Source organism: Eptatretus burgeri, chromosome 11 (genome assembly GCF_056783735.1).
Source record: "Eptatretus burgeri isolate ZD-2024b chromosome 11, Ebu_testis_v1, whole genome shotgun sequence".
NCBI lineage: Eukaryota > Metazoa > Chordata > Myxini > Myxiniformes > Myxinidae > Eptatretus > Eptatretus burgeri.
The window spans coordinates 76,098,872-76,123,461 of record NC_140971.1 but is presented as its reverse complement, the minus strand read 5'-3'; the positions used below and the strand labels follow the sequence as shown (position 1 = coordinate 76,123,461).

Genomic DNA, 24,590 nt, shown 5'->3' with positions numbered 1-24,590 from the left:
CACACACACACGAAAAATGAATATCCAGGCACATCTCTCACCTGTGAATGGAGGGAATAACCAAATAGATATCACCTAATCAATTAAACCCATGTGGCAAGGATTAAATAAATAAATTGTCCACTCCCATGTTTTTCTGGCTGAAGAAAGCTGCATGAAGCGCCCTTTGCTGTTTCAAACCCTTCCCAGAGTTCCTCCACAGATATAAAGACATTCACAAATAGTACACACATGAGAACCCCAATGCGACACACACCCTCAGCTGCTGGACCAGTTTCATTGCTTCTTGGTGAATCATCAGTGACAGTGCAAACAAATGCATACCAACGAGGCTCCAATACCAATGAAGCCTATGCAACTGTTTAGCCAGAAGAACCTTTAATTAAAATATATACAGTATGTATTTCCAATTCATCTGCTATACGAGGGGACATAGGAAACTTGTAATGAGGGGACAAAGGAAAATGATCCAGTGCCTTTAGAAAGTATTCACACCCCTCGACTTTTGTCACATTTTGTTGTGTTACAGCCAGAATTTAAAAAGGATTATATTTAAGTTTTTTTTGTCACCGATCTACACCAAATATCCTATCATGCCAAAGTGAAAACATGTTTTCAGAAATTTTTAGAAATTAATCCTATACGAAAAGCTGAAATATCTTGCTTCAATAAGTATTCAACCCCTTTGCTATAACACTCCAAATTGAGCTCAGGTGCATCCAATTTCGTTTGGTCATCATTGAGATGTCTCGCCAACTGGATTGGAGTCCACCTGTGGCCAATTAAATTGATTGGATATTATTTAGAAAGAAACACACCTTTCTATATGAGGTCCCACAGTTGACAATGCATGTCAGAGCAGAAACTCCACCATGAAGTCCAAGGAACTGTTCGGAGAACTCCAATATAGAATTGTGAGGAGGCATAGATGTGGGGAAGGATATAAAATAACTTCTAGAGTTTTGAAAGTTCTCAAAAGCACAGTGAGCTCCATCATTAGGAAATGGAAGGAATATGGAACTACCGAGACTCTTCCTACAGCTGGCAGTGTGACCAAACTGAGCAACCGGGCAAGAAGGAACTTGGTCAGGGAGGTGACCAAGAACCCAATGACCACTCTGACAGAACTACAGAGTTCCTTGGCTGAGGTGGGAGAACCTGCCAGAAGGACAACAATCTCTGCAGCACTTCACAAATCTAAGCTTTATGGGAGAGTGGCCAGATGGAATCCACTCTTGAGAAAATGGCACATGACAGCACACCTGAAGTTTGTAAAAAGGCACGTGAAAGACTGAGAGCATGAGGTAAAAGATTATGTGGTCTGTCGAAACAAAAATTGAACTCTTTGGCCTGAATGCAAAGCGTTACATCCAGTGGAAACCAAGCACAGCTCATCACCCATCTAACACCATCCCTACCATGAAGCATGGTTGTGGCAGCATCATGCTATGTCGATGCTTTTCAGCGGCAGGGACTGAGAGACTTGTAAGGATAGAGGGAACAATGAATGGAGCCAAATACAGGCAAATCCTGCTTCAGAGGGCAAAAGACTTTAAACTTTGTTGAAAATTTATGTTCCAACAGGACATTGACCCCAAGCATATACAACCAAAGCAACAATGGAATGGCTTTGGAACAAGAACGTGAAAGTCCTTGAGTGGCCCAGCCAAAGCCCAGACTTGAATCGCTTTGAGAATCTGTGGAAAGACTTGAAGATTGCTGTTCACCGACGCTTCCCATCCAACACGACAGAGCTTGAGCAAATCTGCAAGGAAGAATGGGAGAAACTCCCCAAATCCAGATGTGCAAAGCTGATACAGACATACCCAAGAAGACTCGAAGCTATAATCGCTGCCAAAGGCACTTCAACGAAGAATTGACTCAGGGGGGTGAATACTTATAGAGGCAAGACATTTCAGCTTTTCATTTTTAATTAATTTGTAAACTTTGTTTTCACTTTGTCATGATGGGGTAATTTGTGTACATCAGTGACAATATTTTTTTTTATTTCATCCATTTTAAATTCAGACTGCAACGCAACAAAATGTGACAAAATCAAAGGGTGTAAATACTTTATGAAGGTACTGTAGGTATAGAATGAGAGCTATGAGAGGGGAAACTGATTCAAATTGAGGGTGAAGATGGCCAGGAACGATGTTCGTGCAGTATATTCAAACACCCCAAAGTCTAACCTCAAGCAGTAAAGCTCCTTGTTCAACTCTGAGTGAGGGCAGACAGCAATTAAAGGTCCAATCCAAGGTACCCTGAAGAATAAACTTGAAAAATTCCACCAACACTAGTAGCGGAAGGAAGGGAGAGGGGGGCAAATTTAAAGAAAGCCAAATGACTTGCAATCAATTTGGTGATATTTTAAATCACCATGTGCCATGGAGATTGTCTGCAGCAGAAGGACAAAAAGCTAACTCCATTGAGGTGTTTTGAAGAAACCGAGGAGGAATTTCCTAATTAGTCCATTTTATTGCGGGTGCAGAGCAGGAGGGTTTTCGGGGTTGGTGGTTGGCTATGTGTCGGTGCTCGCAATTTAGGGCCCCGACTCGGTGCCGAAAAGTGACAGACTAAGCCTTTTAGAAAGCTCGTTATACTTGGCAAGTGTTCGCCTATACAGATTTGTGATTCCACACCATTCAATGTATCTACATCTTCCCCAAAACACGACATTGCAAACTGTTGTGGAACTTTTCTCACGATTTTTCCAATCTAGTTTGTTTAGTGCAAGTGGAATTTCAACTATGGCCGGGTTAATCTTCTCGCTCGTATGACAAATGATCATTTGATTAAATTTTTAATAACACCATTCCCTATACCTCAATGTGCTCCTGAAAACCTCAACAGCTCGTGATCAAACATGTGCTTGCATTTACATCATCGGTAGTTTTCCATCCAAGAACATACCGGTCTCATGAAGGCTTCATGCTGACTGGTGAGAGATTGCGGTTAACCCACGATCCACATCATTCGTCCATGAAGGAAATTGTGAAGCAGGTGTGTGATAAATGTATGCGGTGTATAAAGCTGAGTGCAACCAGCTTGTCCGAATGTGTTGCAAGGCCTTGATGAAAACATATTGATGGTACATGAAAGGATTGTGTGTAACACGTGCAAGCTGTGTGTGGTATACTGAGTCTGGAGTTGATTTTCCAATTTCATGGATTGAGGCTCAAGAGTCACATGGATTTGAAAATATGTACCTTTAGATAAATGAACAAATATCATTTTCTACATGATGTGCTTTTGTGGGTTTTTGTATTTGTAGAGTTGGGGGAGTGCAGGCCCTTTTCCCTTTCTCCATCATCCTTGTGCCCTTGAGTACATATTTATTGAGTATATGTGCAATCAGGGCCAAGACCAAACATGCCATGTGGATCAAGTCTTGTATGTAATTATATTTTTGATATTTGCGTATTAGGGCTGACAGGACAGCCAAGAGGTATGTACACTAGCCTCTAAGCCATCTCGCCTGGGTATGAATCCAGACCCTGCTATAAACTAGCATTCCTTTGTTTCACAGGCAGGGTGATTCATCAATGTGTGTGCTATCCCTCCTTGGATGGATGTGGATGTTAAACTGGGTGTCCCATCTGCCGGCATTAATTGGTGGATGTTAAAGATCCCACGGTGTTCTTCACGAAGAGCCATGAACAAATTCCAAATTCCTGCCCTCACCTACAGGAGGCATTGTATCAGCAGCACAGCCTCACAGTAAATGATTCTACTCAGCCACGTGCAGCATATGAAAGAATAACGAGAATATAAAAGACTTCCGAAATGAATGCAGGCTTAATCCCTTTTTTTTGAAAAGAAAATATTTTTTGATTCACAAATAATTCCTAAGTATTGATCATGGTGACTGAAAATTGGTGTTGGCTTAATGGTCAAGGTGGCTGGCTTGATATCCTAGGATATGGAGTTCAAGTCCCTGTTGTGCTGTTGAAATAAATAACACCAGTATACAGCCTGTGGCTGCTGATTGTATCATTTCTGGAAGTGTGGCTGTGCCACTGTTGCAGTGAACAGTAAGCTGGTAGTCATTTTGCCAACCTCGGAAGGATGACAGGCTGAGTCAACCCACCTGGTGTTATTTCAACAGAATGACAGTGGCTCTAACTCAAGACCCTAACATCTCATGCAAGCCACCTTAACTGTTAAGCCAACACTCGGCTTACGGTTAGACTCAAAACACTGTTAAATATGAAGGGAGACGACCCTGTGCCAGTATCTGCAACATGAATCATTGAATATCTACACGAAGGTGACAATCCCACTCTGAATGACCATTGCAATCAAAACCATACCGGTGAGGAAAACACTCTCACACCCTCCGAGCGACTCTTGAGAATTTTTACCTGATCTGGAATTGGAATTCCAGATAAGGTAATGTCATCGTGCACAGTCTGTCTGTCCGTCCGTTCCCATTTCCATTTCTCCGGCCAAACCGCTGGGTCGATCTGGCTGAAATTTGGCAACAACATTCTGCTCCTGATTGGTAATGGGGATTGCAAAGCTCGTTCCAGTCACGTGACTAAGTAGGTCAAAATGGCCGACTTAGTAAATTTCTTCAAAAATATTATTATGTAGGCCCACCAATCAGCATGCTACCAAATTTGGTTTGCAACGTTAGGCCAAGGTAGGGATGTTAAATTGTGGAGGTCATGCCGATCACATTACCAGAAGTGTCAAAATAGTAGACTTCGAAAATTTTTGGAAAAAATCGCATCAATTCCTTCAAAAATATTCTTCAGACCCACCAGTCAGAATGCTACCAAAGTTAGGTTACAACATTAGGCCAGGGCTCAGATAAGCTACACGTCCAGTGGTCTTATTTTTACTTTTCTGATCTAGCACCTCGGATATAAAGGAAAAAAAAATAGTAACTGTGGAACATCAATACACTCCACCTGTGCTGATCAGATAACACTGAGTGCAAGGAGTCACCTATGCATAGCATATTTTAGAAAATGGAAGGAGAGAATGAAGGAATTCAAAGATGAGAATCCCAAAGCTATAGTCATGGTAATTTTTCCTGGTAAATAGTCCTGGTAATTTTTGTGTTTGACTCAAAATTATTTTGCCAAAGCTTTAATTATGGGAGAAGAGGGTGGTATTAAAATGTGGAGATAAGATTCAAATATGAACTTTGTATGACCTGAGTAAGAGAATGGGTAGGTTTTGGCCAGGGTGTTAATGGTGCATTTAAAGGAAGGAGGAGGGGAGAGGGAAGAGGAAGATAAAAATTTCCACCACCTCTGCTGACATCTATATATTACGAAAACTCTCATCTTGTATATATGAAAGTATGTATGTATGTATATTGTATATATATATATATATATATATATATATATATATATATATATATATATATATATATATATATATATATATATATATATATATATATATATATATATATACATACATATTATAAACATGTATGTTCCCAAAATACAGGTAAAACGGGACACGAGAGCACAAAAGTTTTAGGGCCACCTTAATCACCATTCGCCTGTGGTGTGCAGTATCAAGTTTCGTTCAAATCGGGCAACGAAAAAAAATATTTAAAAATCAATTCCCAATTCAGTCAAGTACTCTTGACGAGTATTTGATCAATGCAAACAACCTCGGCGGTATAGTTCACTGGAGCTATCTTTTTTTTTTCTTGAAATGATTTAATTAAAAATCTCAAACATTTAGTTGAGACAAAGACTGATTTATTTTAAAGCATAAAATAAACATCGTCATTTTGATCTAATACTTCCGTGTTCATTAATAAATAAAATTGTGTTTAGAAGATTACGCACAATAATTTGTTCTACTTTTTTTTCTCCGTTTTTTTTTTCACATTGACGCGCAACATCAACTTTCGTTCAAATCGGGCAACCAAAAAAATTATTTAAAAATCAATTCCCAATTCAGTCAAGTACTCTTCACGAGTATTTGATCAATGCAAACAACCTCAGCGGTATAGTTCGCTGGAGCTATCTTTTTTTTTTCTTCTTGAAATGATGTTTTTTCATCAACCACTGTCACAACGGGAACCCAACGGGTTCACGGGTCATATAATTTTATATATAAAGCTCATTCTAACCACTCACACACTGACTGACTCGCTGATATTCACGTTCGGTACCTTCCGGGTGATGTAGAAAGCGGAAATTGTGTGCCGCCAGACATCGAAGCTGATACACCAAAAATACAAAAATCACAGAACCATCGGAAAGCGTCCGTAAATGAAAATATAAATGAAAAAAATTAATGTAGGTGAGTGACCCGAGACAATGGGGAAGCACAGTTCGTTATTGCTTACCATGTATAAGCATATCCCACGAGTAATAAATCGATGACCCCTATTAGAGTTCCCGTTCTTCGATGAACATGTGTCATTTCTTGTGTTTCCTTGTTCATCACATTCCGCACTCGTGAAGAATACACTTAACTTTAAATGTTTTATAACTTCCACATACAGTATAGTGAGAAATTAGAAACCAAAGGGGAATTGAATGCGATATAGACGTATGCTTTAAGAATTACCACTTTGTGCACAGTGGGTAAGGAGTGAAGTGAAGTGAAATGAAGAGTGAAATGAAGTTCTTCTAGTGAAGAACAGTGGGTAAGGAGTCTGAATGATGGTGTCATCTTATCAATTGGTAAAATGCAATAATAAAATAAAATGAGGAAAAAAAAATAGTTTTCAACGAGAAAAATAGTTCGAATGTATGTGCAAAGCAAAACAGGTAACTTAGGGAGAGGCAAATTACATCTTTAGTCCATTCGAATGAAGACAATGAAGTTGTGGATCCTACTGATCAAAGCTTTCGCCGCCAGATTGCACAACACGTTGTGAGCCGTATTAATAGCACATCTCAAGCCCAACTCCATCTGTAGGTTCATTGACTCAAGTTTATATATATATATATATATATATATATATATATATATATATATATATATATATATATATATATATATATATATATATATATATATATATATATCTGGGTTTATGTGAAGCAGATGTGAGGGCGTACTGTGTGTATCGAACCTTGCTGGGCGGCATGAGGCAGAGCCGCGAGCAGGGCATGGACGCTCTCGGCCAATTCCTGTTGCTGCTGCTGAAGCTGTGACGTGTTTCCGGCAGCGAGTGCAAGTTGGCGTTGCAGCTGTGCTATCAGCACGTCTTGCCGTGAAAGCAACCGGCCAAGTGCGACCTGCTCTTGTCGCAAGGCCTGGACGTCGGCCTGCTGCCTTGCACCCTGTGCTGTAAGGCGGCTTTCAAGCTGCCTGCACGTCCACACATCGATGCAAGAAAGCATTCAAATCTCAGTACAATGCACTTGGTCCAATTCTTTAATCCTCCATGGTGATATGCATCACATAAATAAACTAGAACTGCACAAGGTACAGTAGAGCACATACCTCAACCAGGCTGAACAGTTTACGTTTTGTAGCCCACTCATAGGCTGAGTCTGCATCCACACCTAAACCAAAAATTTTGTTTTAGCCAGTCCACAACTTTTTGAAATATCATGCCATATATCGGTTTTGGCCCTATCTCTCAATGGTGAAGAATCACTGCGAAAATTCTCGTATCTGGATCAGGATCCAGATCCTCACCAAAATCTAATAACTTAGTCAATGTGAACCACTCAACCTGTCTACCAAGCTTCATCCGAATACGTCCACAACATTTTGAAATATCATGCTATCCAGTGCTTATAGAAAGTCTACACCCCCTTTCAAAATTTTCACCTTTTGTTGCCTTATAGCCTGGAATTAAATTGCATTATATCAATTTTTTTCCACCATCATTTAAAAAATGTAATCCACAACATACAAGTGAAAATCAAATGGTACAAATTTCAGAATATTAATTAAAACACAAAACTATAATATCTTGATTGGATAAGTGTCCACCCCCATGAGTTAATTCTTGGTGGAAGCACCTTTAACAGCAATTACAGCTGTGAGCGTTGGGATAGGTCTTTACCAACTTTGCACACCTTGATTAGGCAATATTTTCCCATTCTTCTGCACAAAACTGTTCAAGCTCAGTCAAGTTGCATGGGGAGCGATGATGGACAGCAATCTTCAAGTCATGCCACAGATTTTTCATTGGATTTAGGTCGGGGCTCTGACTGGGCCACTCAAGGACATTTATCTATTTATTCCTTAGCCACTCCAGTGTGTAGCTTTGGCTGTGTGCTTCGGGTCTTTGTCATGCTGAAAGGTGAACTTCCGTCCCAATTTCAGCTTTCTTACAGAGGGCAGCAGGTTTTCCTGTAAGATTTTTCTATATTTTGCTCCATCCATTTTCCCTTCTATCTTGACAAGTGCCCCAGTCCCTGCTGATAAGAAACATCCTCATAACATGATGCTGTCAACACCATTCTTCACTGTAGGGATGGTGTTCTTTGGGTGATGTGCTGTGTTGGGTTAGCGCCAAACGTAATGTTTTGCATTTTGACCAAAAAGTTCCACCTTGGTTTCGTCAGACCAAAAAACTTTTTGCCACATGCCTTCAGAATCTCTGGAGTGATTTTTTGCAGACCTCTAACGGGACTCCAGGTGGGCTTTTTTGAGTAATGGCTTCCTTATTAGCACCCTACCATACAGGCCAGACTTGTGGAGTGCTTGGGATATTGTTGTCACGTGCACACATTGACCAGTCTTTGCGATGAATGCCTGTAGCTCGTTCAAAGTTTCCATAGGCCTCTTGGTGGCCTCTCTGATCAGTTTCCTTCTTGCTTGGTCATCCAGTTTAGAGGGACGGCCTGATCTAGGCAGGGTCTTGGTGGTACCATACGCCTTCCACTTCTTAATGATTGGCTTGACTATTCTCCAAAGGATATTCAAGGCCTTTGGAATATTTTTCTACCCATCCCCTGATCTGTGCCTTTCCACATCTTTATCCCGGAGGTCTTTTGAAAGCTCCTTGGGGCTCATGGTTGAGTCTTTGCTGTGAAATACGCTACCCAGCAGAGGAAACCTACAGGAACAGCTGATTTTATTCTGAAATAATCATAATCACTGCAATTTAACACAGGTGGAGGCCAATTAACTTGGTATATAATTTTGAAGGTGATTAGTTACACCTGAGCTTATTTAGCATTGCTATTAGTAGAGGGGTGGACACGTATCCAACCAAGATATTCTAGTTTTGTATCCTTAATTAATCTTCAGAAATTTGTCGAATTTGTTTTTCTCTTTAATGTTGTGAGTTACGATGTGTAAATAAAGGTGGGAAAAGTCTGATTTAATGCAATTTAATTCCAGGCTATAAGGCAACAAAAGGTGAAAATTTTGAAAGGTGGTGTACAGTTTCTATAAGCACTGCATATTGTCCCCCCCCCGCTCTTTCAATGGTGAAGAATCGCTTAAAAAATTCTCGTATCCAGATTCAGATCTTCCCCAAAATCTAACTGATTCGTCCTTGTCACACACCCAAACATCCACCAAGTTTTGTACAAATACACCCATACGTTTTTGAGATATCCTACTCACAGACAGACAGACAAACTGAGGCAGACACAGACAAACAAGGGTGAAAAATAACCTCTGTCCACCTTCCGTGGCAGAGGTAAGGATGTCGTGCATAACACGATACTGTGAAATCCAAATAAAGAATAGTTGCCATGGAAACAGCAATTTGGCAATTTTGAAAAATTGAAATATCAAGTGTTTTCTCTGATTGATTGTTTTGTATATCATATATAGCTGAAACATTTTGTAATTGTGGCCCGATAGGTTTTTTGCACGTTTCAGATAGCCTTGACCTTTGACTAATTTCGATCACATTTTATCACATATACTAACTACACAAACATAGAAATAAACTGCATATGTTTCAATTTGATAGCTTGAAAAATTGTGGTATACTAATAATAAATTCACAAAAAAAAATAAAAATACACATTTCATTATAATGCCCCAAGGCAGTGAGTGTTTGGCTCGGTCCTATTCCTGATCTTCATCAATGATTTCTCCGACTCTGGAAAAAAAATCCCCTTTATCTATTTGATGATGACTTCATCCTCTGCCGTGACATCCCTCATCCTTGAAGCAGGCAGGCTGTAGCCTCCTCGCTCTCTTCAGACCTTGAAAAATCACAAGCTGGTCAAACACTTTGAATATGTTTTCAATTCTGACAAATAAGGACCATCTGGCAAAATCTCCTATCCACTTTTATTGACAATCCTCTTGAGGAAATTCAGACATTCAAACTCCTGGGTCTCACAATCAACCGTGATCTTTCTAGCGTAAACCACATTTCAAAGTTAGCCTCCAAAGCCAGCTGCCAACTGGGCATCCTCCGTCATACAGTCTTTCCTTGGCACACCTCAACTCCTATCCACCGACAAGGGCTCCATCCGAAACTTTATGGAGTACTACTCTCCCGTCTGGGCTGGCTCATTCACCTCACAGCTTGCTCAGCTTGATTCTGTGGATACTGGATACCAAGGCCTTTAAGATTATTGGTATCTTCCATGCTGAAGCTCAGTCTATGGGCCTATCACATTGCCATCGCAGACAAGTCTGTGGTCTCTCCATCTTCTACCACCACCTTTCTGGTCTTGCACCCTCTGCTCTTTCTGTGCTTTGTCCCCCCAGATTTCTGCAGGGCTCATATGGTCCACAATCAACTCCCTTCTGGTGAAACTACCTAAATCCAGGATCACTGCTCATGTCCACTCATGTCACGTTTTTCCCCACCTGTGGAACCAACTTCCACATCCTCTTCAATGTCATTCTTCCCTCCAGGTCTCCAAGACAGCTGTACACCACAATCTCAGATCATCCCCAATCCAAAATCATGTTCTGTTCAACCTTCGTTAACCCTACCCAAATTCCTCCTCCTCCTTCCAAATTTTCAGTTTTCCCTCCTTGGAGTTTCCTTGTATCCATCTTCTCCACAAGCCTGGTGTTGGCTTCATGATTAGGGCTGTGGGCTTGGGATCCTGCTTGGCTGTTGAATTAATACCATGTGGGGTTGACTCAGCCTGTCATCCTTCTGAGGTCGGCAAAATGAGGACCAGCTTGCTGGGATGTCCCGGTGTGTGCCTGGTTTAGAATAGGTACACTGTATCCCTGCGTGTTGTAAGAGGTGACTGAAGGGTTGGTGTCAGGAAAGGCAACGAGCCATAAAAAAACAATGCCTCAAAAAGGGAACCATGAGAGAAGATTGTCATGTCCTTAAAATGTTTGTGTGTGTGTGTGTGTGTGTGTGTGTGTGTGTGTGTGTGTGTATCCATGTTTTCCACCCCGTGCATCCTCTCCTGCTACCCCCCCTCCAATTCCCCCCACCCCACCCATTGTTTGCCCAAATTAACATCTATCTTCTCCTTCAACTCTGCTTTGATATTTTCCGTCTCTCTACGGTTCCTATTTGTCCAGTTACATCCTGTTTCGTTTTGTGTACGAGCTCTTCCATGAGCCTTGACTGTTGTTCGTCTTTTGGCTGCTCCCGTTAAGGGTCGCCACAGCGGATCATCCGTTATCATCCTACACCCTCTCATAGCGCGGTCCAGTGCAAAGCACCCGTCCCCAAGCAATCCTCCAACCCAAGCCTCCGAGTAGTCGGATTACAGGCGCATGCCACTATGCCCGGTTCCATGAGCCTTGACTATGTATACAAATTGAAAAGGGTATGTTCCAAAAGTATTTCGGGTCTAAGGGAGTTTAAAGGGTCTGAAGAGGTCGAAAGGGGTCCAAGGGTTCTAAAATGGTCGAAAAGTCATGTGGTCTCAAGGATCAAGTAGTCTAAACGTTTGAAAGGTCTTAAAGGTCGAAAAGGTCTTCATGTCAAAAGGTAAAGGGATCTAAAGGGAATGTTCCAATCATAGATAGAATCTAAAGTTGGTGTTTCCCCACTCTCTCAACCCTGCTGTTAATGTTTCTCTGTCTGTCTCTGTCTGTGTGTGTCTCTGTCTGTCTCTGTCTCTGTCTCTGTCTCTCTCGTTCCTTTTGTTATGTTGTGTCCCTGATCCATTCAGTGTTCGAGCTGTTCTATGAGCCTTGACTTTGAAAAAGGGGTCTTAAAGGTCCCAGGGTTCTAAAAGATTTAACAGATTCCAAGGAGGCTAAAGTGTCAAAAAGGGTCTAATGGTCCAAAAAGTCATAAGGGGTTTGAAAGTGTTAAAAGGATATAAAGGGGGCAAAAGGGATATAAATAGGTCTAAAGGGTCAAAAAGGTACATTCCAAGAGTACATAATTAATAAGCATAATTAATAGATGTAGTCATGGTCCAATAATACGTAATTAACAGACATTCATGTGGGTCGATGTTGGCTTCGCTGTACACGCATGTTTTTTGGATATACCTGTATATAATATATAAATATATATATATATATATATATATATATATATATATATATATATATATATATATATATATATATATATATACTTACAAAAATTTTTTTTAAGGCTCTTCTGGTGAAACAATTTCATAGGCTCTGCATATTAACATTAGCTTTGCAGAACTACAGCTCCCTATTTCCCAGAAAATTTATTTCAACAAAAAATTAAAATCACTTCTCTAACATGGTTTAGCACCGTTTTTGCTACTGCGAACCTAATATTCTGTGGATGGCAAATGCGGGAAGCAACAAACATATAATTGGCCATGTGTGAAAGATGGATCACGCATGTACTATCCAACTGTTTCCAAAGTTTGGGATTGAGCCTTGTCGATTTATTTATTTATTGTCATGCCAAATTTGGTTTCAGACCAGGTTACTCTACCCTGGATATGCTGCTTCTGCTCTCCCAAAAATTGATGAAGGTCCTCAATGCCGGACATGAAATCAGAGCCATATCCCTAGACATAATGCGTGCTTTTGACATGGTCTGGCAACCTGCCCTGCTCACCAAACTCTCTTCCTATGGTATCCAAGGCCATCTCCACTCATGGCTCGCAGTCTCCACTCATGGCTCCTCAAGGTAGCATTCTGGTCCCTGTTCTTTTTCTGGTTTTCATCAATGATCTCTCCGACTCTTTGGAAAATCCTCTTTATCTCTTTGCTGATGACTCCACCCTCTGCAGTACCATCTGTCATCCCGCAGACCGGCAGGCAGCAGCTTCTTCGCTCACTACAGATCTGGGTAAAATCACAAACTGGTCGAACACGTGGAACATGTCTTTCAATCCGGACAAATCTCACACTCTCACTATATCTCTCTGAAAGGACCGTTTAGACCCCCCCCCCATCCACTTTCTCAACAATCCTCTGGAAGAAGTCCTTTCCTTCAAGCTTCTGGGTCTCACTGTCTGCCATGACCTTTCCTGGGAAAGCCACATTTCACACCTCACCTCCAAAGCCAATCGCCGACTGGGAATCCTCCATCATGAAAAGTCCTTCCTCAGCCCACCTGAGTTCCTGACCACTTACAAAGCTTTCGTCTGCAGCCTGATGGAGTACTGCTCTCCCCTCTTGGCTGGTGCACCTGCGTCCCAGCTTTCTCAGCTTCACGCTGTGGAAACCAAGGCATTTCGGATCATTGGCATCTCCCATGATGAGGCTGAGACTTTGGGCCTCTCACTCTCTCACCGCAGGCTGGTCGGCAGTCTTTCTGTCTTCTACAGTCTCCTCTCCAGCTTCGCCCCCCCCTTGCTCTCTCTGCGATTTGTCCCCAGCACATTTCCACAGGGCGCTCAAGGTCCGCCAACAACCCCCTTTTGGTAAAACTACCAAGATCACGAATCACTGCTCATCTTCACTCTTTCATTCCTCTTTTTCCCCGCCTTTGGAATAAACTTCCTCACTCCATTCAATCCCATTCTTCCCTCCAGGCCTTCAAAACAGCTGTTCACCACCACCTGTCATCCCCCTTCCAAATTCTCGATCTTTTCTACCCCCGATAATCCACCCACGCCCACCTCCTTCAAATTCCCTGCTTCCCTTCCTGAAAGTCCCTGTAATGTCCATCCTGTATTCCCCGTGTTCCCCGTCGCATCCCTCTCCCTTCCACAGATCTCCTAATGTCTCTGTTCCCCATTGTTTTGTCCTTCCCACTCCCTCCCCTCTTGTCTCATGCCCCCCTTGCTGTGCGTTGTGTGTTCGCTCTCATATGAGCCTCGACAAGGCATACAAAAAAAATTAATAATAATGAGAGCTGTACTGGGAACTGACGTCGTTGCCAAACAAATGGGAAGGACACGTCGGTCGGCTGTATTGCAGTGCCGAAAATTAGCACAGCTTGTATTGGTGTTATGCTGAAATTTTTGCCTGCAGTCGTCGTTTGTTGATAATGACGGGTGACCCTTCTGTATTTTCACATTATTCAGCCTTGACAACTCAGGCTAAAACCGAAATTACATTAAAAACAAACAAACTAAGAAAACCCTTCATTTACTGTACAAATTTCTTATCCCCTTATTTGGGATAATGGCCAGAAATGATGATCCAAGAAAGATCATGGCTGATAGTATTGGCCAGATCGCAGCCTTGATCGCTTCCGAAAATAAAAATAACCCGGCTTCCATACATGAAGCAAAACATGCCTCCTGCTAATGTGCATATATAATACATTGTGTTATATAACTTGGATAATAAGCCTGGTGTTGGCTTAACGGTTAAGGTGGTTGAATGCAGATCTTAGTGTTTTGAGTTTGATCCCTTGTCGAATTGTTGTGCCTTTAAATAACACCAAGTGGGTTTATTCAGCTTGTCATTCTTCCGAGGTTGGCAAAATGAGTGCCAGCTCGCTGGTATCCTGTGTCGGAGTGGTGACACGTCCAGGATTGTGCCCAATAGCCAAGGAGACTGCTTAGGCAGCACCAATGCTCTGCACAGAGTATGGTCCCAATGGATGGATGGATGGATCCTTCCGATATCATCAAAATGAGTACCAGATTACTGGAAACAGGGGGCACTGCATCATCAGCACAGCCATGTTCCCAGCAATGATGCAATGACCAGCCACAGGCTGCATACAAAATAATAAAGCTCAGATAATGCAAATTGTGAATATGGGACTTCCGAAGAAGTGTTAGACTTGCCAGAAAACCAACATGTCGGACGTATGGTTTTATTCGTGACAATTGCAATGCCTATAAAAAGTCCACACCCCCTTTCAAAATTTTCACCTTGAGTTGACTTATAGCCTGGAATGTAAATTGAATTAAATCAGACTTTTTCCACCTTTATTTACACAGCGTAACCCACAACTTCCAAGTGAAAAACAAATTTCAGAAAATTAATTAAAAATATAAAACTATAATATTGTTGCGGTTCTCGGAACCGCATGCATACAACAGATAGTGTCCCAAGACAGTTATTGCATTATTATACGTGTAGATAGTCCCCTTTCCTTTTGTTTAGTGGGACAACAAGTGAGTGCGGTGCAATGATCTAATAGCTTGGGTAGCTTAAATCATTTTTTCCTTCATTTCATCCCTACTCTTCTTCTTTTCTGATTATTCCTGAGGTAAATCAGCCACGTGCGCCTTCCCTGTAAGGTGGGGCCTCGTGGAGATCAGCGCGTGCGGCGCCGCGGTGAGGGATCTGCTGCACAGATATCCTTGTTCCCGGGCGAGCCCTAAACCCGGCGTGTGCGGCGAGTCACGTGTGCCTGGCAGTGCGGGGTTGTTGACTCGAGCTTCCGATGGTCTGGGGACAATTGCCGGTTGCATTAAAAAAGCATGCGAATAAATACCTCTTAAGAGGCTGCACGAATGGTGTTTTTCACAACACAGGAAACACGGCCAGCACGACGCCCACGCTGCACGAAACGCGTACGGAGGCCAATAAAGACGACCCCATGCCATATTTGGCAGGATACGAGTGTGCGAGTAGAAGCGGCTTGTTCCTTTTTAACCTCAATATCCGACACATATTGGTGTTCGCCCCGCGCACACGCTAACTAAGTCGTGTGAACGCGAACGCGGGCCAAGTGCGTAATGGCGGAACCGCACGCACTGTATGGAATGTGCTCGAAAGCAGACACATATATCGCTCGTGAAACGTGCATGGATTTATCCATGGCGATGTACCTTAGGTCCTCGCTGGCAGCAACGGATGGTGAACGTCTTCTCTTTTCTATGGCCAGCGAAGCTGCGATCGAGCCAAGGAATGTACAGTGTGGGCCACGTTGGAGCGCACAAAGCGAGCGCGTTGTTCGACGCTGGTCGAACGCCCGAGCGGGCATGCGGGACCCTCGACCGGTCACCTGGGCATGGCCCGGGAGTTTTTGCAGGATGATTCGCATGCCAATTTCGGTGTGGGCGATTCATGTCATATCGTGGGGTCGGAGCGCAATACGTTCACTGTCTGGGATGGCCTTGCCAGAAACGAAGTGAGGCGGTTTCCGGCCCAAGCTGGCGGGCCACGTGAGGGGCTGGGGCCAATCGGAGCGCCCGATTCAGGTGATGACGTTACGATTCGGGGTGGCCCCTCCCACCAAGGGGGAGCCCCACCCGTTTTGACACATCGACCCCACCCATTTTGACTCGTAAAGTGATCCGGTTCGGACAAGGCGTACTGAGGGTGTGTTCCCCGGTAATCAAACCACGTGATTAATTAGGTAACCTGATTAACACATAGACGGGAGGACCCCAGGTCACGCGGTTGAGTTATTGGCGTCCATGGTCGGTTAAGCGACCCGCCGCATCACGGAATTATACATGTGCGACGGCCTATAATTCCAAGGAGTCTGGTGGGAACCGACATAGGGTTCCTTCCCCCACCTAGTGGTCTTCTCACCCGACCCCCCGGCCCACAACAATATCTTTTTGGATAAGTTTCCACCCCCCTAATAATAGCAATTGTAAATTACCTCAGGTGGAACCAATCACCTTCAAAATCACACACCGAGTTAATTGGCCTCCACCTGTGTTAAATTGTTGTGATTCTGATCATTTCCAAATAAAATGAGCTGTTCCTGGAGGTTTTCTCTGCTGGGTAGTGCATTTAACAGGAATGACTCAACCATAAGCACCAAGGATCTTTCAAAAGACCTCCGGGATAAAGTTGTGGAAAGGCACAGATCAGGGATGAGTATAAAAATATTTCAAAGGCCTTGAATATCTCTTGGAGCACAGTTAAGACAATCATTAAGAAGTGGAAGGCGTATGGTACCACCAAGACCCTGCCTAGATCAGGCAGTCCGTCCAAACTGGATGACCAAGCAAGGAGGTGACTGATCAGAGAGGCCACCAAGAGGCCAATGGCAGCTTTGAAAGAGCTACATGCCTTTATGGCAAAGACTGGTCACTGTGTGCACATGACAACAACATCCCAAGCACTCCACAAGTCTGGCCTTTATGTTAGGGTGGCAAGAAGGAAGCCATTACTCAAAAAATACCACCTTGAGTCCCGTTTGAGGTATGCAAAAAAAATAACTCCAGAGTTTCTGAAGCCATGTGGAAAAATGTTTTCTGGTCTTCCGAAACTCAGATGGAACTTTTTTGGTCTAAATGCAAAAAGTTATGTTTGGCGCAAACCCTACAGAGCAGATCACCCAAAAGAACACCATGCCTACTGTGAAGCATGGTGGTGGCAGCATCATGTTTTGGGGATGTTTCTCATCAGCAGGGATTGGGGCATTTGTCAGGATAGAAGGGAAAATGGATGGAGTAAAAATACAGAAATATCCTAGAGCAAAACTTGCTGCCCTCTGCAAGAATGCTGAAATTGGGACGGAACTTCACCTTTCAGCATGTCAATGACCTGAAGCACACAGCCAAAGCTACACTGGAGTGGCTAATGAACAAAAAGATAAATGTCCTTGAGTGGCCCAATCAGAGCCCTGACCTAAATCCCATTGAAAACCTGTGGCATGACTTGAAGATTGCTGTCCATCAACGCTCCGCACGCAACTTGACTGAGCTTGAACAGTTTTCGAGAGAAGAATGGGCAAATATTGCCCAATAAAGGTGTGCAAAGTTGGTAGAGACCTATCCCAACACTCACAGCTGTAATTGCTGTCAAAGGTGCTTCCACCAAGTATTAACCCAGGGGGGTGGACACATCCCATCAAGATATTTTAGTTTTGTATTTTAAATACATTTTCTGAAATTTGTGGAATTTGTTTTTCACTTGGAAGTTGTGGGTTGTGATGTGTAAATAGAGGTGGGAAAAGTCTGATTTAATGCAATTTCATTCCAGGCTAGAAGGCAACAAAAGGTGAAAATTTTGAAAGGGGGTGTACACTTTCTATCGGCACTGTATGGGTTGAATCAAGCCAACTCTCCAGCCATTGTGTTTGAAGGCTTCATGCACATGCAGCTTCATTATGTTATATATATATATATATATATATATATATATATATATATATATATATATATATATATATATATATATATATATATATATATATATATATATATACATATATATAGTAAAAGCTGTGTTATCCAGCACCTGACAAACTGGCACATTCCACCAACTGGCACGCGTGGAATCTCATTGAAGTTTACATACGACCACACAACTCCGATAAGCCTGGTGTTGGCTTAATGGTTAAGGTGTTTGGTTTAAGATCTTAGGGTTATGAGTTTGATATATATATATATATATATATATATATATATATATATATATATATATATATATATATATATATATATATATATATCTCTCTCTCTCTCTCTCTCTCTCTCTCTCTCTCTCTCTCTCTCTCTCTCTCTCTCTCTCTCTCTCTCTCTCTCTCTCTCTCTCTCTCTCTCTCTCCCCCCCCCCCACACACTGATTACTACCCCCATCAAAAGAGAAGAAAAAAAAACACACGATACAGAGTTGACCAGGCCTCAGATGTGAAAATTAAGTTTTTCTCTCAACATCCTTCCATCACAGCCTCATGGTGCAAGAGCAGTTTCCATCTGTCATATATCCACACCATCCGAGGTGCCACAAAAATCTGTTGGATTCACAAAACATCAGGCATTCACTTTCTTGCTTTTGAAAACACTTCGGTGACGTTTCCTGGGTCAAGGTTCAACGTACCAAAAAAAAAAGGAGAACAAATCCATGTCTGAATCATCACCATGACACATCACCTGCTCTCTCCACCCAATGACCAATCGCATGATCCCAAATCTTGGGGAGAACATGTAAGGGAAAACTCAGGGGAGAAGAAGAAGTCCACCTTCCAAAGCATTATGGCTTCTGTTTTAGCCCGTTGAGTTTTTTCGGTTGGGAAGAGGAAGAGGATTGTTCGCACAATCAACCAGAACATTGCCATATGTAGGAGACTGGAGAAGGAGAGACAATAGAAATGCGTTGATGCACGAGTACAACGTCGGATCGTCAAGCATCTCTGATAGCAAAGCCCAGAAGGACAAGTTAATGGAATTTTACACCAAGTCAAAGACAGACCAAGCTGCCGACAAGCACCGTACTCAACATGAACAAAAGATAGAGCTCAGCTAGATAAAGTTATGTATGAACGGTTTGCTCTCAAGTGTTCAGAGGGAACACCAATCTCGGGACCGATGTTAATTGAGAAGACAATGTATTTTTACCTGCAACATGTCACAGGTCTACAAGAGCTTAACCTTGCTGCTGCTGCTGCTGCTGTTGTTGTTGTTGTTGTTGGTAGATTTTTGAAATGCACACCCATTGGTTGGACAGCTGCCGTACCACACCCACATCCATCACTTGACTCCACCCACCATAGCACCCAGACAAAATTATATGGCCACAATCTTGGTTTCTGGTTGCGTCAGATAAAATTGGCTTTGTTTGGGTTGAGTGTTAATCACGATGAGAACCCCGAAAGATGTAATCATATGTTGAATAAAATTATTGGGAAGGTTTATGCCTGTACCTGCCTCCCTAAAAAAATAGTGTTCCGTAATTTTTTAACAGCCCCGTATTATGGTTAAACAATCCATGACTGTTCGATGAATCAGCTTGTTCTGATGTAACCGTTCTGATACAACTGTGACAAATCAACTCTTGAAGAGTACATTAAATGCGTGTTTCCCAATCGGCCCGTCACCAGATTTTTAAAGCCATTTTGACTCGTGCTCAATGGCAAAGTCCCGTCCCTTGAATGACCACGTACAGGTTTTTTTTATGAACAAAAGGTTTATTACCACAAAGAGGGGGAGGGTGAAAGAGTGGAAGAGGGACGGGTAGACACATACACACACACACACACACACACACACACACACACACCCACACACACACACACACACACACACACACACACACACACACACACACACACACGACAAAACTGAGGTAACAGATATGAAGTACATCATCCTCTGTTCAGAATCATATGTATATGTATATATATATATATATATATATATATATATATATATATATATATATATATATATTCATAGCAACTGAAAACATTTTTAACTCATTGTGATCTTACAATATTGTTGCGAATTCGCGCCCGCCGACGTGCGAGCGGCCACGTAACTCGAATCGTGGCACGTCGCCCACCGGACGGACAATTCCGTCGACCCTCTCGGACTAACGCTGGGAACTAGTCACGGGTGGGCCTTTCAGCCTCACCACGATCGTGCCAATCGGCCCCCCGCGTGGGATAGGGTTGTTCGCCAAATTCGACCTACCTAAGTACCCACACGGAGGGTAGACCGGGCGATCGCACCTCGCCGCAGGTCGACTCCGGACTCGGGCCACTTTAAGCGACCCGTTCCGTACTATCGGGATAACCGAGCGGTGTTATCGTCAACCTCGACGGTTCCGATTAATTATCGGGCGTATTTAGCCCACGACCAACCCTTTACGTGAAGTAAGATGGAGTTTCAATTAAAGAAAAGACAAAGCGAAACGGGAAAAACAGTTCAACATAAGGCACATTTATTCCGTGGCAAACGGAAAGCACACATATACAATTACAACAATTATGCACCAAAAGCAAATGTAACAAAAGGAACACAACAATGCAGATCTACTACCGACTACGCGAGCACACGGCAACACTTACACAGTTTTACTTTACAGATGGCGCCGACAACACATTTTTTCAAAAGCAAAAGAAAAGGGCCACCCTAAACGACAAGGGGGCAGACGGGGCCTGGGGCGCGAGACCACGTGGAGCCTACCCGTCTTGTGATGAGCCGCAAAAAGGCGGCGGTGCCCCGACTCTGCGCTCCTCCGCGGGTTTCGTTGGCACTGCTTGGAATGGGGTGGGAACAGGGCCCCCTTTTCGCACTATCTCAGCACGGGGGGAGACAGGGGGGGGTTGTTGATGCTCTGGGAAAGAGGATAGCTGGCTTGCTTGGGTCCCGCAACGAGCGACCTCGACCGCGTTCCCGGCTTCCCCTCTCTGCAGCTCCCCGACAGACTCCGAACCCCGACAGACCGACTCTCCTCCAGACCCATCTTGACTGCTGCTGCCACAATCTGCTGCTGCCACACTCTGCCGCTGCCACACTTCGCCGCTGCCACACCTCGCCGTCGCCACACCTCGCCGCCGCCACACCTCTCCAACTCGCCCGAGCCCGAAACAGAAACTGACTGACTGAATTCGCCCCGCGCTCGGCGCTTTATAGTACGGCAGGAGAAACCATATGCAAATTTCCAGATCAGGATAAACTCGGGGGCGGAGCCACGCTCGCCCATTGGACGGAGGAAAAGTGGGCGTGAACCTCCCCTGATCCTCGAATTTGCATATATCGATTCTACTCTGACGCGCCTGGAGGCGGGGCCAAATCGCCCCGCGCTTAATGATTGGACGGATCGGAAGTGGGCGTGAATCATTCCTGATCCGACTTCCCCTCGGAAAGGCCGCTCTTTGTACCCGTGGCTCAGCGCGCGTCCCGCACGAGGCCAGGACAGCCTGACGCTCGGCGTTCACAAGCGGCGTGGGAATGGCCGCAGAAGGAGGAGAGGTGAAGGTGGTGGAGGGCCTAAAGTGGCGGTGATGGCCATGGCGACGCTTGGAATGGCAGTGATGCGATGTTTACGGGAGCGAGCCGTGACGGTAAAGGTCGTGGCTGTTGGCGTTGTTGTGAAGCGGCGTTGCGGTTGGTGGTTGTTGTGTGATGGCGGTTGAGACGTGGTTGGTTCAAAATAAAGATAGAACAGAAAAACGGCTATCTTAAAGGGTCACAGCCCGAATGAATCACATTTATTCCCTCTAAACAACGGGTTTGGGGCTAACTACACATGTACTTACAGAGATATCTCACCTACAGGACCTGAATGGTGGTTTGCAAATTTCCTCAACCACAACAATATAATATATTTTGCTTTTCCACTTCCGGTATAGAACTGCGGTATCGCAATTGATTGAAGCTTAAAGAACACGTGCCAAGTGGCTTCACCAAGCAATCCACAAAACGGTTGAAGAAACTTTTTAAAACGAAATGTTCAATTTTTATTTTTATTACCTATGATGAAGTGATGGGTCATATGATGGAAGAACGCACAAAAAGGAGAAACGTCATGGAAAATAAAATTTCACATTTGCAGCTAGCCGGCCACCGCCTGTTGCACCACAGAACAACACGTGAGCAATGCACTTGAGTGGCCCCTGAACTTTGTTCAAGTCAACAGAACAACACATGACCAACGCATTTGAGTGGCCCCTGAACTTTGTTCAAGTCGACAGAACAACACGTGACCAACGCACTTGAGTGGGCCCTGAACTTTGTTCAAGTCAACAGAACAACACGTGACCAACGCACTTGAATGGCCCCTGAACTTTGTTCAAGTCGATCTATATAGTATTCAGAGACAGTGCAAATATCGTAGAGCGCTCGTCAAGTAGCTCAAGTACTCCAACCAAACGATTGATAAGAAATGACTCGCTTGGCATGCGATTAGCAATCACTGAACCATAATATTAAACATACACCTCCCGGAGATGCCCAAAATGTCAAATATGTCCGAATTGGACAAATGAACACTGTTTTTAGGAGTCGGAACTGCTGCTGAGTTCAAATCTGGAGCTCAAATCTTGTAATTTAGCTTAGTTTTAGAGATTCTCGAGGTTATCGCATGTGCGGAAATGAAATAAAGCCACAAACGCTGGCGTCTCCATGCGTTTATAAGCATTGCAATATACCCAGTGATTCATCGCTATGATGATCAGGCATGCGATAATATGAGTGAAGAAAGTTGGGGAAAAAAAAACACTTCTTTCTTAAGAAAGCATTGTGGCCTGTTCCAAAGAAAGCATTGAGCAGGCCAAAAAACATGGCGGCTTCAGACCCCAGTTAGGTAACCCAGGATACGCCTTAAACCCCAGAGAGTGAGATGGCCCAGGAGTGCCCGATACAGGTTATAATTAAATAAGGCCATTAATTATTTTCAAAAGGGGTGTTTTAATTCACCCAAACACCCAATTTTCACTCTTGCACTTCCTTGGGGTTCCCTTAGTATGTCTGCAAGGTATCAGGCTGCGAGGTTTCATGAGTTAAGAGTTATGGATGGAGGACACACACACAGAGACACATTGACATTTATTAGTAAGGACAATACAGGTACATTATTGTTTTGCATAATTAATTGGTAATTACCTTTAGCCTGTACTGTTATATTATTATTATTTTGTCCATTTGTCACAGGCAAAGTTTAATAAGTTGCTCTTTTGTACCATTCTGATAACCGGAATGTTTGATTAACCAGCAGAGGCAAAGTCCTGTGGGTGCCGGATGACATGACTTTTACCACTGTTACATTCATATATATATATATATATATATGTATATATATATATATATATATATATATATATATATATATATATATATATATATATATATATATCTTCTTCTTCCTTCGGCTGTTCCCCTTAGGGGTTGCCACAGCGGATCATCCGTATGATCCGCATAGTGATTTGGCACATGTTTTACGCCGGATGCCCTTCCTGACGCAACCCTGGTCGCCTCTTACGACACAGGGATATGGTACACCTATTTTAACCGGGGTATACACCGGCCCAGTATACTGGTACTCATTTCGCCGACCTCGGAAGGATGACAGGCTGAGTCAACCCCCTGGTGTATTAATTCAGTGGCCCAACGGGGCTTGAACTCAGGACCTTTTGGATCCCAAGCCGCTGCCCTAACCACTGCGCCAACACCAGGATATATATATATAAATATATATATAAATATATATATATATATATACATATATATATATATATACATATATATATATATACATATATATATACATATGTATATATATATATATATATATATATATATATATATACATATATATATATATATATATATATATATATACATATATATATATATATATATATATATATATATATATATATATATATATATATATATATTAATAAATGTCAGTGTGTCTCAGTCAGTCCGTCAGTCGTGTGCCCTCCATAACTCCAAAACCATGAAACCTCGCGGCCTGAAACTTTCCATGCATACGAAGGGAACACCACAGGGGTGCATTTATAAAAATTGGGTGTTTAGGTTAATTTGAACACCCCTTTTGAAGATAATTAACAGCCTTATTTAATTATCTTTTATCAAAGCGTCATTCTTGGTCACCTCGTCCTCGCTCACAGGGATCTTAATTCACCTTTTTTTTTACCTACTCAACAATACCTTGACTGGGAACAGGCTGCAATGGTTTCTTAACAACAGGCTGCA

The 24,590-nt window shown here is 42.9% G+C and overlaps 1 protein-coding gene across 1 annotated transcript in view; it reads right to left on the bottom strand.

Annotated features, from left to right (window-relative positions):
- The window catches only part of LOC147017416 (angiopoietin-2-like), a 145,435-nt gene that overhangs the window by 60,975 nt on the left and 59,870 nt on the right, over nucleotides 1–24,590 (bottom strand). The window contains exon 4 of the mRNA XM_085847063.1: nucleotides 7,061–7,299. Coding sequence (XP_085703189.1) covers nucleotides 7,061–7,299 — 239 coding nt within the window. The remainder of the gene's footprint in view (nucleotides 1–7,060; nucleotides 7,300–24,590) is intronic.